Source organism: Halichoerus grypus, chromosome 1 (genome assembly GCF_964656455.1).
Source record: "Halichoerus grypus chromosome 1, mHalGry1.hap1.1, whole genome shotgun sequence".
NCBI classification, from domain to species: domain Eukaryota; kingdom Metazoa; phylum Chordata; class Mammalia; order Carnivora; family Phocidae; genus Halichoerus; species Halichoerus grypus.
In genome coordinates this window covers 195,024,794-195,047,418 of record NC_135712.1, presented here as the reverse complement: position 1 = coordinate 195,047,418, position 22,625 = coordinate 195,024,794, and the positions used below count along the sequence as shown (strand labels likewise).

General features: G+C 52.3%; 1 protein-coding gene across 13 annotated transcripts in view; it reads left to right on the top strand.

The window, feature by feature from the left end:
- CACNA1D (calcium voltage-gated channel subunit alpha1 D) overlaps positions 1 to 22,276 on the top strand; it is a 301,070-nt gene extending 278,794 nt beyond the window's left edge. For 7 of the 13 annotated variants that reach the window (XM_036102523.2, XM_036102520.2, XM_036102518.2 and 4 more), the window contains 8 exons: positions 10,423 to 10,539; positions 11,223 to 11,590; positions 12,276 to 12,302; positions 13,839 to 13,988; positions 14,298 to 14,461; positions 17,213 to 17,334; positions 18,941 to 19,261; positions 19,937 to 22,276. In XM_036102523.2, coding sequence (XP_035958416.1) covers positions 10,423 to 10,539; positions 11,223 to 11,590; positions 12,276 to 12,302; positions 13,839 to 13,988; positions 14,298 to 14,461; positions 17,213 to 17,334; positions 18,941 to 19,261; positions 19,937 to 20,230 — 1,563 coding nt within the window. In that variant the 3' untranslated portion in view covers positions 20,231 to 22,276. Of the gene's footprint in view, positions 1 to 10,422; positions 10,540 to 11,222; positions 11,591 to 12,275; positions 12,303 to 13,838; positions 13,989 to 14,297; positions 14,462 to 17,212; positions 17,335 to 18,940; positions 19,262 to 19,936 lie in introns of those variants that run through there. The other 6 variants (XM_036102534.2, XM_078077007.1, XM_036102526.2 and 3 more) reach the window with 4 other exon arrangements.
- The last annotated feature ends 349 nt before the right edge of the window (positions 22,277 to 22,625 follow it).

Genomic DNA, 22,625 nt, shown 5'->3' with positions numbered 1-22,625 from the left:
AGATGTGGGCACAGCCTGCTGAGAAGTGGGATGAGTGGCTTCCTCCCACGCCGGGTGTGCCACGTGGCTGACGGACGGCTTGCCCATGGGAGGTCGAGTGTGAGCGCAGAAGTACAACGTAGGCATGTGCGTGCTTGTGCTGCGTAGAGTGCAGTCTGTCTGAGCGGGATCAGAACAGGTCCGCGTTCTCTGCTCCCCGTGGAATGGTTCTCAAGGGCACACAGATGCACTGGAGTTTCCAGCCCTGGGGGCTCCATCTGGTCTCCCTCTCTTCAGACCCACTGCGGTGTCCCCTTCTACATGAAGGGGATCCTCGTGTCGGGAGGAGCTCGGCACCCGGTGTCCTCTGGCCTCTGCGGTCTGAATGAGTGTGCAGTTTCCATCTATCCATCCGTCTTCATTAAAGCCAGCCTTCTCTCCAACCTTCTCCAGAGGGTCGGAGAGAAGCTGCATCAGGCTGCCTTTTTGTTTTCCTCACCACCCGCCCCCCTCCCCATGTGCCATATCCACTTCAGTTTGACTCCACATTTGCTCTCCCCTCCATTACTGCTACATTGAGTGACCTGCAAGTTTCTGCCAAGAGCAAGTCAATAAAGGAACACAGCTCTGCAGCCTTGAAAATGCTCAGTCCCCTTCCCATCAAACAGCAGTGCCCCATCAGACCTTCCAGATGCAAGATGCAGACATGAATTAGTCCAGTGTCTCATGGATAAAGGGGAAAAAAAAAAAAAAAGATCCCAAAGTGGGAAAAGTTTTGTTCATTTCTTTCAACATTCAAGGATTCCCTTTATGCCAAAGATACTCTGGTGAAATCCGAGGAGACTCTATCCCCCAGTTGTTCCAGATGGGAGTCTGATTATCTTTAATGATAGGAAGACTTTAGAGGGATAGTCTTTTTCTCACCTGTTCGGAGGTTGGGTTTAAGGAGGAAACCATTCTTTCCAGCTGGTAAAGAGTTAGGTGGTTAGGTTTTCTGTGAAAGCCTGCACCCCAGCCAACAGTTGGTAATGTAGGTGCTCGAGTGGAAGGGTGGGTGGTATAAAGAATCCAGCGACTCTTAGTCCCGGATGTGCCCTGATGCGGCCACCTTGGGGAGGCCCAGTGCAGAAGGAGAGGAAGACACGCTCCACAGACATTTAATCTGTGGAGTAGCGGACACCTGTTACTTAGTTACCTTAGTTTAAAAAGTAACAAGATATTTTTCTTTTTTTTTAAAAGCATGAGTCCATTTAAAGCCATAAAAAAGGCTTTTTTTTTTTCTTTTCTTTTTTAATCTAAGAAGAGAACAGATGCTAACAGATGAGATTTCACTGGCTGATTCATTTGTTTCAGATGCTTGAACGGATGCTTTAGAATTTTCTGCCTGAGCTACAGCACCAAGCTCGTTAGTCGGAAGGCGTTTGTGGCTAAGGCCTTGAAAGGGAAAAGTCTCAAGTGGGCTTATTTCTACTGAAACAGCATTTCGGGAGAAATGCAGGAAAAAGCAAACCCAAGGCCCCAGGGAGACCCCTTCCAAGCAAAGCACTCCTCCAGAAGGCGGAAGCAGGGTGTGGCTCATCTGCAGAGCCATGGCCTCCTGTCACGGACGCTGCTCCCGGTGGTTCTTTTTCATGGAAGGGAACGTGCAAAAGGCTTAACAGTTTTCCCTTCCAAGCAGAGACTCAGAGAAAGGGAAAGAGAGAGAGAGAGCAAAGGAGGGGGGCAGCCGCCCCACAGAGAAATGAAATGAACACAACTTCCTGACGCTGGCCAGTAAAAAAATACCATAATAAAAAGATGAAGCAGACATGCCTAAGGTGGGCAGCTGACTTTGTTCCAAAGTCCTGCATCCCTAGTTTGCCCGAACTCCCAAAGACTGGCAGGCCCCTCGGCACTGAGCTGACAGAGTTTCTTTTATATGCCAGTCCGCCATGACCTCCTGACCCTCCAGCCCCCACTCTCTGCAGTGACCCAGTTGAGAATGCAGTGGGAAGTGGGCAGGCCAGGAAGCTCAGACACCATTTAAACTAACACATACACCTGCATGCCAAAATCAGTCCAGGTAACACCTCAGGTTCCATCTTAACGTGTCCACGGGAAATACCACCACACCCAAACCTCATCCAACATTGTCCGTCTTTAATTCGTGCTCAAAGCCAGTCTGGGGATGCCTCTTTGGAAGCAGTGTGGTCTAGTTTCAAGGACACTGGGAGTCAGGGAACCTGGGTTCTAGTCCCAGCTCCAGCGTTCACTTGCGTGACCTTGGGCAAGACACTTAACCTCTCTGTGCCTCAGTTTCCCCCATCTATAAAATGGGGGCAATAATGTCGACCTACCTCACAGGGCTGTTGTGAGGAATAGCTAAGTGATTGTAAAGCACTTTGAACGTATAATTGCTTATTATTAAGACTACAACAATAATAATATCATATGCCTGTTTACTACCGGAACTTTAAGAAATTCTTGTTTTTCTTTGATCTCTGTTCTGTTCTGTACTGTAGTTATTCACCAAGAAAGAGAATTCTACCCCTTTTAAGGAGATCTGGGAAATGTATAAAGGTGTACACAGGGGTACCTCTGCAGGTTGTGTTTTCACGAATCTTACAAATTGTAGACGTTTGCCCGAGAAGTTGCTTCCCGAGGGAGTCTGAAATTCTCAGTAGTTGAGGAGCCTGTACATCCAGTGCTGAACCCACGATACCCAGAGGAGCCAACTAAGAGTTTTAAGATCAGCATTCAAAAGTAACTGTAGTGTGAAAACTTGAAGTTTCTGAAGTGTTTAGAGAAAAGAAGTGTTTACAAGCCCCTTTGGCCTGCCCTCGTCGGTGCAGACCGGAGGCTTTGCGCGTGTGTGCGTGTGTGCGCGTGCGTGCGTGCGTGAGGGGGCAGGTGGAATGCAGTGGAGACAGCCAGCAAGCATGTGGGGAGGCCCTGTTCCTGGCTGGGCTCATTCAAGAGCAGGCCAAGTGGGAAAGTGGTATCCACCATGGGGAAGAGCAGCGTTAGTGGAAGTCCTGCAGGCCCATCCGGGGCACAGGTAGCAGGGTCCCTCTCAGCCCTGACGTCTGTTCCAGTGATGTCTTTTCTACTGTGCCCTTTGGCCCCAGGGGCTCATGTTACCAGTGATCTGGCCTGTCTGCACTGAAGTGGATTCCCTGGCCTCACTTATGGAAACAGGCCCGGCCCCTGATTCTGCTCCCAGTGTGGAGACTGCTGTAAGTCTAGGAGCTCATGGTGGGTTTTATGGATTCTCACAGCAGAGTCCATGGGGCCCAAGAGCGGGTCTGACTTCACACAGCACCCAGGGCAGTGGTGTGCAGGGTGGGGTTGAAAGCTGGCCAGCACACTCTGGTGTGGCCACACCGTTGTGAAGATGAAGCCTCTCTGTACATGCTACTTTAACAGCTGGGGCCCCCTTGCTGACATCCAGTCCCTCTCCAGATCCCTCTGTGATCCAGCAACTAAAAGGCTAATGCCTGGTGTACCAGGGGCCTCTGGAATCGTGCTCTGGTCTGAAGGCCCACTCTGCCCTGACCAGGTAGTGCCTGGGATGCACCACTTATTAAGAGTTTGGTGTATCATGCCTGCAAAGGAGACTGGTCAGCCCCATGGGCACAGGTGTGGAGCTAATTCACCATCAGATGAATGATCCCTCTGTTTCTGACCCACCCCAATGTCAAGTTTCTTAAACAATGAAGGGCGGTATGTGCTTGCCCCTGTTTCAGAGGGCCAGGGTGACCAGCTGACTTCTAGATGGAGTCTCCACAGGGTAAAGTCTCGGCAGAACAGCCCCAAGCAATGGGCATGGCAGGTGTTTCCATATGCTTTTCTGCAGTCCTTCCATATAAGGAACAACTGGAAAACGGTGAACGTTCTGGATGGAATTAGGGAATGGTTTCAATGAAATGAGAGACTCTGGCCCCATAGGGGCCTGGCTGTGTTGCTGAGTGACGGTGCTAGCCATGGCTGCTAGCCAAGGGCAGTTTATGGAAACAGCCAGAAGTCATGAGGTCTGCCTCTGACTTCAACTCAAAAGGGAAACAAAGCTTCCCAGAAACTTGGCGTACGGTCAGACTGCAGACACCTCTGTCCTTTCTCTTAAAACCTTGCCAGAAGAGTATAGCTTTGAGTGTGGAAAAGTTGTAAGAGACAACTCAAGTTTATTACCTGAGAATCTTCACAGACTCAGCAAACTTGGTACCCAACACCAGAATCCATGGTGCTAGACTTACGCTCCTGTGTGGAAGACACGATGTAGGCCGGTATCCATCGTAGGGAAACAGATGTAGGGTTGGACACCAGGCTCTTCATAATTACACGTTGTCCTTACAGTGTGGTGTGACCCAACCTAAATTCACAGGATTGTTGGGTACAGGATTCTCTACTTTTTCTGAAAGGCAGGAGATCTTTTTCCTCTGACAATAATAGTGATTATTTTCAAAAGCCTTCAAGAAGATATAGAATTACTGAAAAGAAGTTAAGGCAGGTTATATTATGTAGTAGCAGAAGGTCTTAATTATTGTGGTGTGTTATTGAATAATACCAACCTAATGACTTCATTAGCACTAATGTGTCAGTTTTCCACGAGAAGGAACTTGCTAACACCTACTAACAGTTCCAAGGTTGGGTAGGTACCTGTGTAAATTCATTCTCCGTGGCATACCTCAGACCTAAGAGAGGTGGCTATTTGGGGTAATGGGAGGGTATGTCATTCTAAGCCACGGTGAAGGCAACCCATTAACAAGTGCCAAAGGCTAGCTCAGAGAAGCCAGAGGAGGGACATTTCTTCCGTAAGTAGAGAAAGTCAGCAGAATCCCAGGAATCATAGATGAGGTGAAGGGGCCGGTGCCTGAGGAAAGGTTGGTGCTGCCCGTCTGGGGCTGAGTTATCAGCTGTTCTCAATCTTCAGGGTCTCTTTTATGTTCTTAAAAATAATTGAGGACCCTTGTATATCAGTATTTACATTAGAAATTAAAACTGAGAAATTTTTAAAATACAGAATATACACGTACAAAGATAGCAGAGAGGTGACATCCTCACATGTCATGGAGCCTTTGAAGAACCCCACTATGCTCTGAGAGAATGCGTGTATAAGGCAAAGAAGATACTAGTATTGTGCAAATTACAGTCCCTTCGTGGGCCCCTGGAAGTGTCCCCAGCCCATGCTTTGAGAACTGCTACTCTAGGGAAATGATCCCATATCCCCACTAAAGGAAAAGGGTGCTGGAGCCTTTTTATGATCTCCCTGGTGAGGGAGCCTCCTGCGTTGAGCACTGTCCCCACCGGAACTTTTCTGTCCTCCCCGGTGCCACACCAGTCCCAACCCACTCACCTAGACACAGAGCTGCCTGTGCCCTCTGTGTCCAGCGAAGTTCAGACTGAAAATGGAACCCCACATCTCACTGCCTGTGCTGATCTGGAGGAATGGGGGTCAGAGTTAGTGTGTGATAGACCGTGTTTTAAAGATCACCACTTCTCAGAGCAGCCCAGCCGAGACAAGGATGTGTGATCACTGGTCATTTCCATGTGGCCTTAGTGATACAAGAGCTCTGCTAAGTTAGTTGGAAGAAGGTTAAACTTGAGTGGGGTCACAGTCATTAAGTGAGCACACAATTCAGACTTGATCCCAGCCCTCTTTCCCATAGACTCAACAACTTTGTCTTGGTGGTGGCCTGGGTGAGGCCAGCAGGGCCTCATGGGAACCACAGGCCTGGGGACCTGAGTTGTAGCTGAGCCTTCGCTAGGTAGGGCAGGCCGCTCAACCAAATGGGGATAATCCTGGCCTTCCGGGATGTAGTGGGGTAAAGGTTGGGAGATTGTTATGACAGCTACAGAGATGCTAACAGAATAGAGCTCCTGATTTAAGGTATCTGCTGAGCTTAAATTGAAGTAATACTCTGTTATCAGGAAACTCGCAGGAATTTCAGATTCTGGTGTTAAACTTCAGCCAAGAATCGAGGTTGCTCAGAGAGCTCTGTGAGATCGTTCACAGGGAAATGTCATAGGTCCCTTTAGGTAATTTTAAGAAAACCTTCCTTAACCTTTCAAAGTGGTGGGAAATTGGTGTGTGTTGCTGAGCGCAGCCCCAAGAGGAACTTCTGTGGTGACATTACAGCTGACTTTTCAGTGAGGGTCAGAATCCCCGTGGGTGGCCCACGGAGTGCCGTGCTCATGATTCTCACCCTGGATGCATGACTCAAGAACTGTGCGTAATGGACACAAAGCTACACTGTCACATTTTCCCTGGAGGAAAAGGAGGACAAAAGAAGGGGTGTGCCCATGTGTGTTGTGTATGCGGAGGCGGTGGGGGACAGCTTGTAGATGGGCTGGTTTATTCTCTAAGAGCTGAACCTCCAGTTCGTTCTTCTGATGGAGCTAGTTCGGAAACCGTGCCCTCTGATTGGGTAGGGCTGAATCCCGCGAAAGGGTTCACCAGCACTTGCCCTTCAGGAGATGAGTGTGCAGGGCCAGGCCTGGCTGAGCAAAGCCCGTGATGGAGAACAGGCTCTGCCGGACAGGGGCTCGCTGGCTGGAGTCTGAAAGCCTGGCACTCGCATCCAGAGATGAATGGCCTGGCCGGGTCCGACTGGAGACTCACATCTCTTATCTCCACTGTTACAGTGTAGGTTCAGGAGGGGTTCTGGCCTTTGGGCTTGCTGTGCCGCTGAGAGCCGGCAGCTCCTGGTGGGTCTCACGGAGCTAGCTTAGGAAGGTGACGAGGGCAGGATCTCTCACACACCCAGGTAGGAAAATCTGACCCTAAGAGTGGGCAAGAGAAAGGAAGGTAAACGAATGTTCCTATTTGATGTTCAAATACCATATTTTTATGCTATTGCTTCAGAGATACTTAGATTTTGTAGTTTGGTTTTTGTTTTTGTTTTTTTTGGTGACTTAATCATCTATGGAGTAAATATCTACAAAATTCCAATTAAATGGTGTCTAAAATTTAAAGCAGCAGTCTGCAGGCAAAGCGCCAACATTTCTTTTTTTAAAAGATATTTATGATACCATCTAGCATTTAAAAATCAACCAGAAACTAGGCTTGATTCTGTTTAATATTTTATATGATTGGACATCTTAAAAATGTTTCTATTTTATAACAATTCTGTGTTTATTCAAAACCATAATTCTACTGTGATGTTAATGGAATGACTTTATACGGCTTTAATTATGTTGGTTTAAGTGCTAATGACCAAGTTTCAAATTAAAGTAGTACTTTGCTGATAGAGGTAGACACCGATATGAAAAATGAAAGAATAGCTCATTTTACTGATTGTAAAGTGTTTATTTCAAGGGAAAAGAATGTTCTTTTTCTTAGGGCTGTGGAAAAAAGTAATTTTTTCAAGAGTTTAAGATAGTTTTCTGGGATCAGAACTCGTGCCTATGGAAATTTTGGAGCAGCCTAAGCTACCTTTTAGCTTGATATGTGTGCTAGAAAAATTTCATTATCATGTTTTGTGATATGTAATAAATTCAGGGTGCTGTGTTTAAGCTTCATTTCAGTTCAAGTTTGGGAACCTCTGTTTCCCGCCTTCCCAGACCTGGCAGACACCCCCCCCGACATTCCCCCTGCCGGTAGACACCCCACCCCTGACACACACCCCCAGTAGACACCCCCCCTGACATCCCCCCCAGCAGATACCCCACTCCTGGCACCCTCCCCTGGCAGACACCCTACCCCTGCCACCACCCCTCGGCATGCCCCGTCCCCCCTGCGTCCTTCCCCAGATCCCATGTGAAAGAGTCAGGTCAATCCCTGACTTTTAGAAGATGTGTTTCTTCCTGCGTGGTGTGAGCAAAACGTAACCATGATTTCTAAACCTCTGCTTTCATGTCGAGGAAGAGTGATGCTTTTTATCCTCCTCTGATGTCTCTTTAATAAATATGTTGTCATTATTTGTCCTCAGAAGGGGCCTCTTGAGCCACCTCTCAGTTTTCTCCATGATTTATGTTGCAAACAAATTCTCTGTCCTGTGTCTGTTCACCACACTCTCCTGATCTTGTGTACCATCGAAGACCTGCTGGAGACCATTTTTGTTTTTCTTATGCAATTATGTTATATGTGTATTTCAGTGAAATGTCAACCCGCCAACAGTGGATGATGTTAAAAATTATCCAAATAAATAGTTTTCTATTTCTTTTAATCAGACCTAGTCCAAATTGTTGAATGACAGTGAATAGGATTATCTGTTTTGTTTTTGTTTTTGTTTTCAAACTCAGGGGTATTCCAAGCCCGTGGTGCCTCGTGACATGGGCTCATATATATAATTTACCTGGGGGTGTTGACTTAGTGCTTTGTCACCTATGTTTATCTTATAGACACGACAGCAGGTGTCTCAAACCTGGTCTTTGATTTGGGAGCCTCAGATCTGCCTTTCCTCCAGTGATCCAAAACCAGACAATGAAACCCTGGCTTAGCTAATCTTCCCTTGATGACTGTGCTCTGGGAAACACTGAACGAATGAGCTGCAGGCTGTTCAACGCTGCTGGGCTGGACCTTCCTGCACAGGCCCGCAGCTCTGTGTGAAAAAGCTCTCCCCCACTGGACATTAGCGTCGCCTTCTCGATGTTTCCAAGAGAATGGCAAGTGGGTCCGCGTCTAAGCCAGACGATTCCCCTGGCTCAGATGTGCCAGACTTGGGGATCCTGAGTGAGGGAAAGCGTGTGTGTGCACCTACATGAGCGTGTATGTGTATGCTTGTGCGCGTGCAGCTCGTGCCTGTGGTCAGAGGGACAGGAGAGTGAGAGGTAGCCTCACTGACCATACCACGAACTATTCTGGGTTTGGTGGCAGGACACGTGTGTCTTTCCCCAACGAGACCACAGCATTCCTCGCCAGGAACCTGAGAGCTCTGAATCCAGGCAGCTCTTGCACACCCACAATTCATGAAATGGAAAGACCCCCCTCCCCCCAGCCCTGCTCCTCTATTCAGAGAATGGATCATATCAGACCTAGCCTGGTGTACCATTTTTAACAGCATTGTCTCCTATGGAGGAGGAGGCTGTTTTCACAGGAGCTTCTTAGGAACTTCCCGTAGGACTTTACTTTCTAAATTACCATCACCACCACTGGCTTCTGCAGAAGACCAGTTGTGAGCATTCCCACACCAGGGGGGCCAGCCCTGTGGGACCTGGCCAGACCGTGGCCACTATCCCCACCAGCCCCTTCCCTCCCAACTCCCCGCTGCTGGGGGTTGTGGAGGAAGGGCCAGGAAGTGGTCCCCTCCCCTGATGCCCCGCCTCTAAGCCCAGTTGTTCCCTGCTGACCACCGTGATATAGTGTGCAGATCAGCCCTGTGCAGCCAGGACTCAGACAGTCTCCGCTGTGGCAGAAGGACTGCCAGCAAATGAGAGGGTCCTGCCCAAATATAGGACGGGCACTTAGGCCTGGTGGCAGGGAGGAAATGCCTCTTTCAGATGCCAGTCTTTTTGTGGAAAAGGATAAAGTGGCTATACCGTTCCTATTAGTCTTTAAGTCAGCATGCTGTTTTTCTTCAAATTGATGGTCAGAACAGAACTTTCTCAGAGCCAGCAACTCGTCCCCCTACATGTGTAGCAGAGTCATCTCTGGTGTTTCCCTAACAAAGCTGGGAACAACAGAAGGGCGTCTCCCAGGCCCTGTTCCAGTGGAACCCGGGGCCCAGTGTAAGGAAAGCCAACCGTGAGGGCCTCAGGCAAAGGACTGTGTCTGCGAGGGGCCAGGAGGGGTCACCTGGTGGGTCCCACACAGCCTCCAGAGGCTGGTGAGCCCTTTTCAATGTGTTGTGGTCTTCAAGAGGATGATCCAGCTGTTGGCAAGCTCTTGGCCTGACCCTCCAGGGCACCACGGATGGCCACGGAGGCTGGTGCTGCACAGCGGCCCGGGTCTGTGTGCGTGTCGACCCATTCCGTCATGGTCCTGAATGTGCTGGTGATTGCAGTGTGTGCTGTCACTCCCTCGTTCCCATGGCTTTCTTGCAGAACCGGTGGCCCCACTGGCTGCTTGGTCAGCTTGCCCCCTCATACCCGTACTTAGGTCATGGCCAGTGAGTCCTGGCCACCCTCCCCGTCGAGTGGCTGGGTTGTGCTCCTGGCCCTGTCTGGGGCTCTCGGAGAGGACTCTGCAGGCCCTCCTTCTGTAGACTGTCATTTGGATGCAGGCATGTGCTCTTGGCCATGGCAGACACTGTTCCCTGACAGTTGGGCTATGTGAGAAGGAAGTGACTAGGTTGGAGGCCTTGAGCACCCTAGTCTAGGACCGTCTGGAACTCCTGACCACACCCTTCAACCCCGGGGCTTCGGGGACCCTTCAGTTACATTCACACGAGTAGTCACTCCCATGGGTTGCCCTTTGGAGAAAGCTTCCCTCGCCACAGCTGAATCAGGCAGGAGCAGAGCCAGGACCCAGGCCGGGCCCAGCGCACCCATATTGTCTAATCCGTTTTGCCATTTTTGTTGATCTAGGCAGGATTAAGGACACTGCATGACATTGGGCCAGAAATCCGGCGTGCTATATCATGTGATTTGCAAGATGACGAGCCGGAGGAAACAAAACGAGAAGAAGAAGAAGATGTATTCAAAGTAATTATTCCACGCCCAGCTACACACTGGCCACTTGGAGATAGCGGGGCAGGACTTCAGTTTGGGCAGTCGGTGATCCACAAAAGAACCTGGAGAATGCACGCCAGCACCCGGGCCTAGAGGGGCTCACGGACCATGCTCTCCCCACAGCAGACCTTCGGCACCTCCTCTAGGGCCAGGCCTGCTCCCGCCCTGAGCTGGCCCCTCTGTCCCACGCTGGCAGCTTCAGAGGAGCCTGGCCACAGCTGCTTGGCCAGTGTGGCTGAGCCTCCTGAGTCCCGCTAGCAGCTGCCCACCGGTGTTACCCCCTTCTTCCCTGGGCTGGCCCTCAGCACCCCTAGCCCAGAGAGCATGCCTCCTGTCCAGCCTCAACTGCTGGGGGCTGCCAGTCAGCCCTGCTGGGTATAAGTCACCTCAACTTGGAACGACGTGAAGAGCACACTCGTGTGACAGCCAAGAGCTTGCTCCCCAGCTCAGGGATCGGTAACCTTCCTCATTTCAGGGGGACCAGCTGCCACACAGACACATCCGCCCTGATCTGTGAGACACTCAGATTGTTTTTACAGGGATCCTACGGAGCTTACCTAGAATTTGTGTTTCGTGTAGAAAAAAATTACCTAACAGAGCTAGCCTGCATCAGATACTTGTTAAATTACCTGGTGTTGTCTCCCATTATTTTGCAGAGAAATGGTGCCCTGCTTGGAAACCATGTCAATCATGTTAATAGTGATAGGAGAGACCCCCTTCAGCAGACCAATACCACCCACCGTCCCCTGCATGTCCAAAGGCCTTCAGTTCCACCTGCAAGTGATACTGAGAGACCGCTGTTTCCTCCAGCAGGAAATTCGGGGTATCATAGCCATCATAACCATAATTCCATAGGAAAGCAAGCTCCCAGCTCAACAAATGCCAATCTCAATAATGCCAATATGTCCAAAGCTGCCCCTGGAAAGCGGCCCAGCATGGGGAACCTTGAGCATATGTCTGAAAATGGGCATCCCTCCTCCCACAAGCATGACCGGGAGCCTCCAAGAAGGTCCAGTATTAAAAGGTAACCTTTAAAATGTGTTTGCACTTGGTGACGTAGTGTCTGCGCAAGGCGCTTCTTTCTCCCCGGTGCTCTGGCACACACGGGAGATGCTCAGGAGGCCCTGACCCTCGAACCCGTGAGTGCCGTGAGCTCATGGCCTCATCAGGCACTAGTCAGTGACGAACCCAAAGGATAAAGGGCCACCAGCCATCCTGTGTCCTGCCAAAGGGGATGCCCCTTCAAATAGCAGCAGTTGCTGTGAACTCTGCCTTCCCCAGTGGTGCCAACATACTTTGGGACAGAGGTTGGCAACGTTTGTAAAGGGCCAGATGGTAAATATTTTAGGCTTTGGGCACCATACAGGCTCCATTGCAGTGACCGAGCTCTGCTGTTGTAGAGAGAAAGCAGTCATAGACTGTTTAAATGCATGAGTGTGGCTGTGTCCCAGTAAAACTTTATGGACACTGCAATGTGAGCTTCACATGGTCCCACATGGTGTAATATTTTTCTTCCTTTGAGTTTTTTGCACTCCTTTAAAAGCGTAAGAACTGTTCATAGCTCATGGACAGTATATGGCCCGTAAACCATGGTTTGCTGACCTCTGCTCTAGGAACTAGCCTGATAATCTGCATTTTAAATTTTATTGGAAATACTTAACTTTTATCTTCTCCCTCCCTCCCTCCCATGTTATGCCTTTCCTGGATAGAACCCGCTATTATGAAACTTACATTAGGTATGTGCTCATTGCCTATGTTTGTGTGTTAAATACTCTGTGTTGTGAGTGTGACCAGCTGGCCTCTCAGTGCTGGGAGGGATGAGAACTTCCTTTCAGGCAGCAACCTGATAGGATAGTGGAGCTTGGGGCTGTGGGCTCCAGAGGCAGAGGTGGTTGCTTCTTTCTTCCCTCCTTCCCTTCCTTCGTTTCCTTCCTCCTTTCCTTCCCATCCCCTCCTCTCTCTCTCTTTCTCTCTTTTTCTTTCTCTTTTTTTTAAGATTTATTTTAGAGAGAGAGAGCATGTGCAAGCGGCGGGTAGAGGGAGAGGGAGAGAAACTCAAGGAGGTTCTTTGTTGAGCACAGAGCCCGACACAGGGGCGCGATCTCATGACCCTGAGATCATGACCTGAGCTGAAACCAAGAGTCAGATGCTCAACCAACGGTGCCACCCAGGCGCGCTGGTAGTTGTTTCTTTCTAAGCAAAGGAGCTTTTAGGTCCATATGTGCATAGACTGTGTCATCCTCCAAGGACTAGTATTCCCACGCCAGTGTGCCCATGGGCTAGCCCCTGCAGGCATACCTGTGACCACCGTGTGGGGAGAGCCCACTGTGCGCTCCCGGGCTCCTGGCCCTGGGAGGCTGGTGCTACCTGCCTCTGCTGGCTGGGTTCACGCCTCTTGTGGGGGCTTCATAAAAGCATGATCCCAACCTCCTGAAGACCAGGGACCGGGTCTTCTCCTTTGTCTCCCCTGCAGCCCTCAACATATGTGCAGTGTATCCTGCTCCGTATTTGCTGACCCGGGTTATATTGTCAGCGGAATGATCATTTTGTTGGGGACAGAGAGGCTGGGTCTCCTAGTTTAATTATATCAAGTGCAACCTGCTGCTCAGGAGCAACTTGAGAGAATGAAGAACTTGGAGGGAGCACTGTCCTCTCTTTGGAGAGTCGATGTAACAGAGCCTGGCTGGCTTTCCTGAGAACTGAAGCCAGGATAGCAGCTTTCAGGGAGATAGCACAACAGTCTTGCCATGTGGGCAGGGCCATCTTTGAAAACTTGGCAGGTGTCATGCATGTGAGTCTCCCCAGGGACACCATATCCCAAACTCCTGTCACCTTTTCCTGGGTCAGAGGTAGTGGGAAACTGGTCAGGGAGCCTCTTTGTTCCAGAGCCTGAAGTCACATGGGCCAGAGGAGGAAGGAGCAAGGATCAGAGCAGGTGGCCTGGGAGCCCAGCGTATTCTCCCTGGGACTGCCGATCGCTGCAGGCCTCTAGGTCCATTTCCTTGTTCTGTTCCACCAAATGACACCCACTCCTTTGGCTCCATGGCCCCTGGGCATGGTGGTTTGGCACCGGCATTGTGCAAGGTACTGAGAGAGCGGCCCCCTCCCAGCACACGCACATGCTCATACACACAGCTCTGCCACCAGAGGCCTGAACGGTCCAGTCCCGGGGACACCAGGGAGAAGCTGGGGGCACGTGGGCCAGGGGTGCTAGCAATGCACCAAGGCCCAGCTGGGTACTCAGGGGCTCGGGCCCTCTCTCACCACTGTAGGTCTGACTCGGGGGATGAGCAATTCCCCACTATCTGCCGGGAAGATCCAGAGATCCATGGCTACTTCAGGGACTCCTGCTGCTTGGAGGAACAGGAGTATTTCAGCGGTGAGGAGGGCTTTGAGGATGCCTGCTCGCTGACCGGGGCCAGGTGAGCAGCTCTGTGGCTCGGGCTGACGTCAGGAGGCCTGGCTGTCTCCTGCCCCTCATACTCTGCGGCAAGGGCCTGCCTGTACGACACCTGGACTGCCCGAGAGGCAGGCAGAGAGACCAGCTTCTCCCAGGGCCCTGAATCTTCCATGAAGCTGAGGACTGACTGCCTGGCTCTCAGCCAGTCGGGGTGTCTAGGAAAGCTGGGGAGAGGACTGTAGCCATGGGGCTGTCTGAGCTAAGAGACAGAGCTTGTTAGTAAAGATCTCATGTGCCCCTTACGCTCTCTCCTCGCCTTTCTGACCCCCAGGCAAAACTACAGCTACTACAGCCGATACCCAGGTGGCAGCTGGGACTTCGAGCGGCCCCGAGGCTACCATCACCCCCAAGGCTTCTTGGAGGATGAGGACTCGCCTGTTTGCTATGATTCCCGGAGATCTCCAAGGAGACGCCTACTACCTCCCACCCCGACATGTGAGGCCAGATTTTTTGTTTTGGGTGAAGCCTCCCAGAGAACAGTATGCTCCTTCCCCAACCCCGGCCCCGAGGAAGTGTGACAGATGTGGTTGCGCCATGCTAGGGACTGTCCTCTGTCCGCAAGACCAGCCCCCTGGTTGGAGACCCTGTCGGTATCGGCTCTCCCTTCTGGCTCATCCGTGTCCCACGTGATTGAGCTCAAACCACCTCCGGGCCATTTTGACTCTGAGCACAGAGAAAGGCAGCATGTGGTCCTAAGCATGCTCAGTACGTGGTATCTGATGAGGGGTTCTCGTGCACATTATCGTTGCCTTGGAGCCTGGGGTTCATCACGCAGGGTAGGCACGATGTGCAGCGTGGGGTTGTCAGGCCCTCTCTGTGGACGGGGTAACTGACCCTCAGAGGGCGGAAGTGAGCAGCCCCGGTGCAGAGCTGGACCTGAGCCCAGGCCTGTCCCACCAAGCACCACCCCCCCCCACCTCTGGGGGGCCCCTGGGGACTGTTGGTGTCCATCTCTGCCCAGTTCCCACCAGGGGCTTCCCCTCTTACCATGTGTCAGCCAGTGCCCTTGCTCACGGGGCAGGTGTTGGGTCCACACCCCCATCCTGGGGCTGGAGGAGTCCCATCCCGCTGAGAAGAGGCAGGCGGCCAGCTGTTTCCCACCTGGTTTTCTTACGCCGGTGGCCTAAGCAGGGCTGCAGGAGATGTGGCTCACCCCCCAGTGAGGGACTTGGCCTGGGGTAAGAAATGACGCCGTGACCCCTGCCAGCTCCTGGCCAGGCAGTTGGATTTTGCACATGGGGACATTTTGGTGATGGTTAAAGAATATCCGTTCCTGGTGTTTCTGAGGAATGGCGCATATTTCTGAGCAGGACTCCAATCAGCAACCAAAAATAGCCAAGACACATTGGCTCTGAGTCCGCTGACTCTGTGTGCAGTAACCAGTCCAGCTGGGTGGTGCCTAGGGCCCTCTCCTCTCTGCTGCAGTCTCAGCCCTGCTGGGGAGTGTCATCAGACCCATTTCCATAGTTTATATTTCATTCTGCAGCCCCAAACACATGCTGCCGAACAGAGCAATTCTGAGCTCCCTGAATACGGGACGACACATGCGGGTGAGCCCGGCAGAGGCCCCCTTGTCTGTGGAGTGCCCTGCCCTCTCTGGACCCTCCCTGTGTCCCCTATGGTGGCCACATTAATGCCCACCATTCAGAGGCACTACCCGAGTGAAGTGAGGAACCCCAGTGGGCCAGAGCAGATGCCCTCTTTATCTGTAAGGGCAAATCAATAAAACGTATTTTATTTGCTTTGCTGCCCATCGCTTCTGACCTTGGGCAGGGGAAGGTGGATGTCTTCTGCCTGTGTTCTCAGCAACAGTAGAATTCCTTTCTCTGTCAGAGTTGGTTGTCTGCACAGCAGACGAGATGATCAGTGTATCCAGGGACGGATTTTCAAAACAAAAAGGCACTACCCGAATGAGAGAGATGGTGGTTTCCTCTCCTGGCTCCGAGCCTCTGGCCCTGGCCGGCTGCCCCTAGGAGGGTCCTCAAGGGTGTGCTGACGAGGGAGGCCCCTGTGTGGTGCAGGGAGGCCAGGCTGTCTGATGAGGACAGCAGCTGTCGTGCAGCTCTCTGTGTCCCGCGGAGGCGACTCGAGGAGGAGGTGGCGGTCCAGCACGCCCCATAGGGCGCCTCAAGCCTGCGTGGCCGGGGCTGCTTGTCTGTTCTCCCCACACTGGGCAGGGCCAGCCCAGGGCTCAGCCCAGTCTTCCCACACTTTTAGATTAGAGCGCTCACAGAACCTGGTTCCTGCCGCTCTGTGTGACTCCCAGGAGGCCTGGGTGGCTCGCCCGTTTTCCAGTACAAGAATCCGGGGTGTGGAGTTTTGCCGGGCCATGACAAATACCCTGGGATCTTAGGAAGCAGAGGCTGAGGAGACCTGGCTCCTGCTTTGCAAACTGTCAGTAAGGCCCCCATGCCGTGTCTCTAGGGCCAGCACCCTCGAGGCTGGACCTGTCCCGGGGCGGGGAGCGTCTGGCCTGTGCTTGGGGGCCCAGAATTCAGACCGATCTCCTGGGCCCTGTGTCCTCTGAAGCCACAAACTCGGGATCTCTTGTCATTGCTCAGCCTGTGCACGAGCCTCTGTTTTGAGTAGCTGATAATGAGACAGCCGTGTTCTCTAACATCAGAGGTGTTCTTTTCCAGTTTTGCCTTCAGGGCTAGAGAAGCTGGGTCTTCCCCAACCAAAGGATTTGCTGCTTACCTGGTTGAGCGGATAGCAAGTCACTCCCCTTAAAGCAGGTATAAGCATGGGAGCACCAGCAAGATGCCGGGGGCCCCAGAGACACATAGGATGCCTGCAGGGAGAGAAGGGGGCAGCAGCAGGTGTTTGCAGGATTCTAGAACGACGTTGTGTTCTTGACCTGAGTGCTGTGTTCCCCACAGTGTGTGTACAGGGCCAGGGGCGTCCAGTCAGAACAGGTGCCCTCTGGAGCCTTCAGCTCCGCCCCATGAGAACAGGCACTACGTTTGCAAGAAACCAACTTACACCTACTAAAAACATCCCTCAGTTGGGCAGCTTCTTCATCCTCCCGAAGGTCCAAGACCTCACTACCTAATACTTCTCCTTGGATGTGTGACTTGCTTCCTCTTGGGCCCCCCGCCAAGTGTCCAGGGGCCCACCCTGACCCCAGAGCCCCGGGGGCCCCACAGAGCCCCTGTTTCACAGCTGTCGCTGTGCTTCACTTCTCAGCCCACCGGAGATCCTCCTTCAACTTCGAGTGCCTGCGCGGGCAGAGCAGCCAGGAGGACGTCCCGCCGTCCCCCGCCTTCCCCCACCGCACAGCCCTGCCTCTGCACCTGATGCAGCAACAGGTGAGCCCGCCCGCCTGGCCTTGACACCACAGGCCCGAGGGGCCGCCTGTGTGGGACCCACCCTCGGGACACCCCTTTCCCTCGGGCTGCCAGCAGCAGGAGGGAAGGAGAGAACCTTCACAGACACTCTGGTTCAATCCTGGAGCAACCCTGCCAAAGAGTTATATCACGAACCCCATTTCACAGATGAGCGAACATCAAGGAGAGGGTAGGTGACATGTCTGAGCTCACACAGGAGGTGCGTGACCGTGTTGACCTATGAATCCAAGGCCGCCAGCTTCCCAAGCTGGGCCCTCGGCCGTGGTGCACACTGTGTTCTCTCCTGGGCACTGAAGACGGGGCCTGGTACGGTCCCTGACCCAGGGAGGGGTGGCCGCTTGCCTGATCCTGAACAGTCAGTGCTGCCCTTTATCTGCTCTGAGACATGGTTCCTTCATTAAGACATGTCTGTAGAGCCCTTTGTGGGCAGGGCGCCGTGGTCACGGGGGGGTGAGCCTCTGACCCTGGGCAAGGAGAGAGTGCAGTCCAGGGAGAAGGACCCGTCCATGGTGAGGTGGCTGGACAGGAGGGAGCCCAGGGCCTGGAGGGAGGGTGGGGCTGCAGCCCCCTCACCAGGGCTTTGCCTCAAGGGCAAGAAGAGGGCACTTTTTCCTCCTGCAAAGAGCACATCAGAGATGCAGTCCACTGTGTACATGTGTCAGGGGCCGGAAGGCGTGCGGGGAGCGTGTGGGGAGCACCCGGTCTGTAAATGTGCAGAGCCAGCTCACCCCCAGCTTGCTTACTGCCGGCATCCTGAGCACGCGAGCACTAGCTTCCATTTCAGGTGTTCCATTCAGGTCTCTCCGCCAGCTTGTCACTTTTCTGCCTTCAGTTTTTATATTAATTTTTATTCGTGTCCTGCTTTGTTGTGGAAGGACAAGGCGTGGGAAGGCCCAGCCATCAAATGCCATGAACCAAGTAGGCCTGGAAGTCTCCACGGGCACGTGCATGTGAACGCCCCTCCCTCTGCTGTCCGGCCCCCACGAGGGCCAGATCTGTGTCTGCACTGCCTCCCGCGGGTGGCCCTGGCTTCCGGTTGGGTCACGGGCCTCCGTGGCGCTCCGTGCAGAGAGGGAATGCCGGGGTGGCTGCTGGGGCACAGCTGGGGGCGGGGGCAGCAGGGCTTGTGCCCAGAGCTCCAGAGCAGACCGGAGGCTGGCAAGTGTGATGAATGGCACTAGAGGAGAGAGGACTGTGTTCCTTCCGAGGGCTGGGAATGACTCGTTTGCCCCTCATGTCCTTCCGTATTTAAACCGAGAGCGAACTGGGTGGTGTGTTCATACAGCCCAGGGTGAATGTCTTCCCTAATTCTCCACTGCTCGGCCGCAATTTCACGAATTAGCGGCTGATGCCTCCTTAAGAACAGTCATGAGAATGCATTATGGATTTGGGGAAACTGAAAACAGTCTGCCAGAAAGCCAGATTTTACTGCCTGTGTCCTTTTCAAGTCCTTGTCCCTTATCCGTGGCCGCCCCCATGCATCCGTGCCTCCTGCTTGGTGTGCATGGGGAGGCCTGGGGCCCGCACCTGAGGCCCTCTGGCCCCGCCTCCTCTCGTCTCTCCCCAGATCATGGCAGTTGCGGGCCTGGATTCCAGTAAAGCCCAGAAGTACTCACCGAGCCACTCGACCCGGTCATGGGCCACCCCTCCAGCGACCCCTCCGTACCGGGACTGGACGCCGTGCTACGCGCCCCTGATCCAGGTGGAGCGGCCGGAGGCCCTGGACCAGGTCAACGGCAGCCTGCCGTCCCTGCACCGGAGCTCCTGGTACACGGACGAGCCTGGCATCTCGTACCGAACGTTCACACCAGCCAGCCTGACTGTCCCCAGCAGCTTCCGCAACAAGAACAGTGACAAGCAGAGGAGCGCAGACAGCTTGGTGGAGGCGGTGAGTGTGCCATCCGGCACAGCAGAGGGGGACACGCAGGCGCCGTGGTGGTTCTGAGGGTGGGGGGGCTCGGGAGCCGAGCTGGGTCCCTTCTCCTCTGGATCGCACCCATTCCTTGGAAGCAAAGATGGTACGTACAGCGCAAGTGTAAGAATACCGCCACTGGGATGCCTGGGTGGCTCAGTCTTTAAGCGTCTGCCTTCGGCTCAGGTCATGATCCCAGGGTCCTGGGATCGAGTCCTGCATCGGGCTCCCTGCTCAGCGGGGAGTCTGCTTCTCCCTGTCCCACTCCCCCGCCTCTTGTGCTCTGTCTCTCTCACTCTCTCTCTGTGAAATAAATAAAATCTTAAAAAAAAAAAAAAAAAAAGAATACCGCCACTGCCTGTTCTCCTAGCGGAGCTGTACCTAGGATTACACGTGCTGGGCCTGCCAGTATCACCAGCTCCTACTGAAATCTTTTCCCCAGTGGGGCTCACTCTTGTTGGGCCTTATGTAGCGTTCAAACTCTGTGACATTTCCAAGCCATTCACATTTTGTCACGTGTGAGGTCTAGCGAATGGGACTGGCTGAGTCCCAAAAGCACATCTTGCGGTTAGTGCCTGAGGGGGCTCCTCTGTCATTTTCCCGGCAAAGCCTCGTAACGCATTCATGCCGTCGATCCTCTATCCCGTACAGGTCCTGATATCTGAAGGCTTAGGACGGTATGCAAGGGACCCAAAATTTGTATCGGCAACAAAACATGAAATCGCCGATGCCTGCGACCTGACCATCGACGAGATGGAGAGTGCAGCCAGCAACCTGCTCAACGGGACGGTGCATCCCCGGGCTAACGGGGGCGTGGGCCCCGTCTCCCACCGGCAGGACTATGAGCTCCAGGACTTCGGGCCAGGCTATAGCGATGAAGAGCCTGACCCCGGAAGAGACGAGGAAGACCTGGCAGATGAAATGATCTGCATCACCACCCTGTAGCCCCCAGGGAGGGGCAGACTGGCTCTGGCCTCAGGTGGGGCGCCGGAGGGCCAGGGAAAAAGTGCCTCGTAGTTAGGAAAGGTTAGGCACTAGTGTGGAGTCCATGTTCAATTAGACTTTTGTACAAGTGATGTCATGCCTCACGGAAGCCATAAACCTGGTAGGGGACAGCCGTTCCCCTGTGCCCAGCCCCAGCTGTGGGAAGCAGCAGGTCCAGCCCTCGGGGGAGGACCCGTGAGGAGGTGGGACAAGCCCTGCCCGCTTGTCCAGGGCACCCCCGGGGCTCTCCCCTGCGCCCACCCACCTGCTGGCACGGTGGGGAAGGTCAAGGTGATGACGATCACCACACCTGTGTCATTACCTCAGCCATCGGTCTAGCATATCAGACATTCACTGGGCCCAGCATATCCATTTTTAAACCCTTTCCTCCCAAACACACTGCTTCCCGGTTTCTGTTTAGCTGTTCTGAAATACAGTGTGTGAATCAGGACCTACCTACCAGCCGTCATCTGGAGAGGGGAGCAGGACCTTATACACGAGGTTTTCTGTTATGTGACCCAGTTTACAAGAAAGAGTGTCACTCAGTCGGTTTCTGTCAGCTCAAGGGCAACTGTAAACTGGAATAATCATGCACTCGCAACCAGGTAAACTTAGATACGCTAGTTTGTTTAAAAATTATAGATTTACTGTACATGACTTGTAATATACTATAATTTGTATTTGTAAAGAGATGGTCTATATTTTGTAATTATTGTACCGTATTTGAACTGCAGCAATATCCATGGGTCCTAATAATTGTAGTTCCCCACTGAACTCTAGGTATTATGAGCATTTTTACTGGGGCTGTACAGAAGTAGGAGAAATAGAGCCACTTCTCACCTATTCCGTGAAAATCTTTTGGGGATGAAATTTTAAGTTCAAAAGAACTTGACACTATTATAGAGATTTTTTCTAAAAATATTTTGAGTCACTCTAAATCTACCTTTACACAAGATATACCAGATGACTCCTTAACAACCTTTGCTTTGGGCAAGAGTTCCAGGATTTGACAGTGTACCTTTGGTCCACCGCAGGCCGCACCTGTCTTTGATTTTACTGACCCTCTGATAAGCTCGTCCCGTCGGTCGAGCTGGTTCCTCTGACCCTGTGGCATTCACAGCGGCATCCCCGCTGCCCCCACAAGACCTTTTTTGCATCTCTGGTGTAGAGAGAATCACACAGGGGAATGAAGTTCCTCTGCCCTCGCTCCCTGAGGATGGATGCTGCTGCTGGTCTTAAATAGGGGTGCTGGGGAAGGGGGGGGCGGAGGGGCAAAGCCGTGATCTGCGGGATTAGAACGTCGGGTCTGTCCAAGTCGTATTGTTGCCTTTTTACACAACACTGCTGTACTGTGTGTTCTCTTTGAGGGCTTTTATATGCAACTGAATGAGGGCTGAAGTTTTCATTAGAACGTACGCACGCTCCGGCTGTGCTTCCTGATGAAAACCCACTTTTGGACCACGAGACCCACCAAGGCTTCCCTTTCTGTTCAAGGAATCATGCCGACTTTGTCAAGTTACCTTGGCAGGGATTCCCTGCGGTCAAAAAAAAAAAAAAAAAGACCATTAGCAGTTTTTTGGTTCAAAATTTTTAAATATTACCTAGACAACCTGTTAATGTTTTGGGTTTGTTTTTTGTTTTTTGGGTTTTTTTTTTGTAAATAACAATACTTTGTTATGAAGACCTTACAAACCTCTTCTTAAGACATTCTTACTCCAGATCCAGGCAAAAACACTTGAAGGTTTGTAAATGACTATTTCCTGACATAAATTTTTTTTAATTAAAATGCAAAATGTTCTTCAGAATAAAACTGTGTAGTAATTTTTATGGTATGAGGGAGCTCTCGTTGCAAAGAACTGGTGTGGGCCGGTGAGCGCTCCAGAAGGGCCGGGCACTCGGTGAGGGCAGTTCTGGGACTGGGTAGCTTCTCTTATCCTCATCTCTCCCTCCTTGAGGCCCATGGTCACTCAGCACCAGCTGCAGAGAGAGCACAGTTTCTCCTCAACGGCTAAGCCACCCTCCCCGTCCCCTCTGCTGGGCATTGTTCTGTGTGGCTTCTCAGCAGCAGTCCTACCAGGATGGGGTTTTCTGGTGCAGGCTGCCATTTCTCCCCGTCGGTACTTACAAACTGGCATGCGTCCAGGCTGCGCCAGTCCTAACAGGCCAGCGTTCAACCTCCCATCTACCATGAAAATGTTCTTTGTAGGACCAGTTTGAAGTTGTCGAGCCATGTGGTGGTGTTTTGGTTTGTTTTTTTTTTTTCCCCTTTGCTTCAGGAAAGTTTTAAGATGAACTCTCTCTCTCCTGTTTGGCTCCCCTCCCAACCCCCTAAAAAAGGTCATTTTGTTGTGTCCCC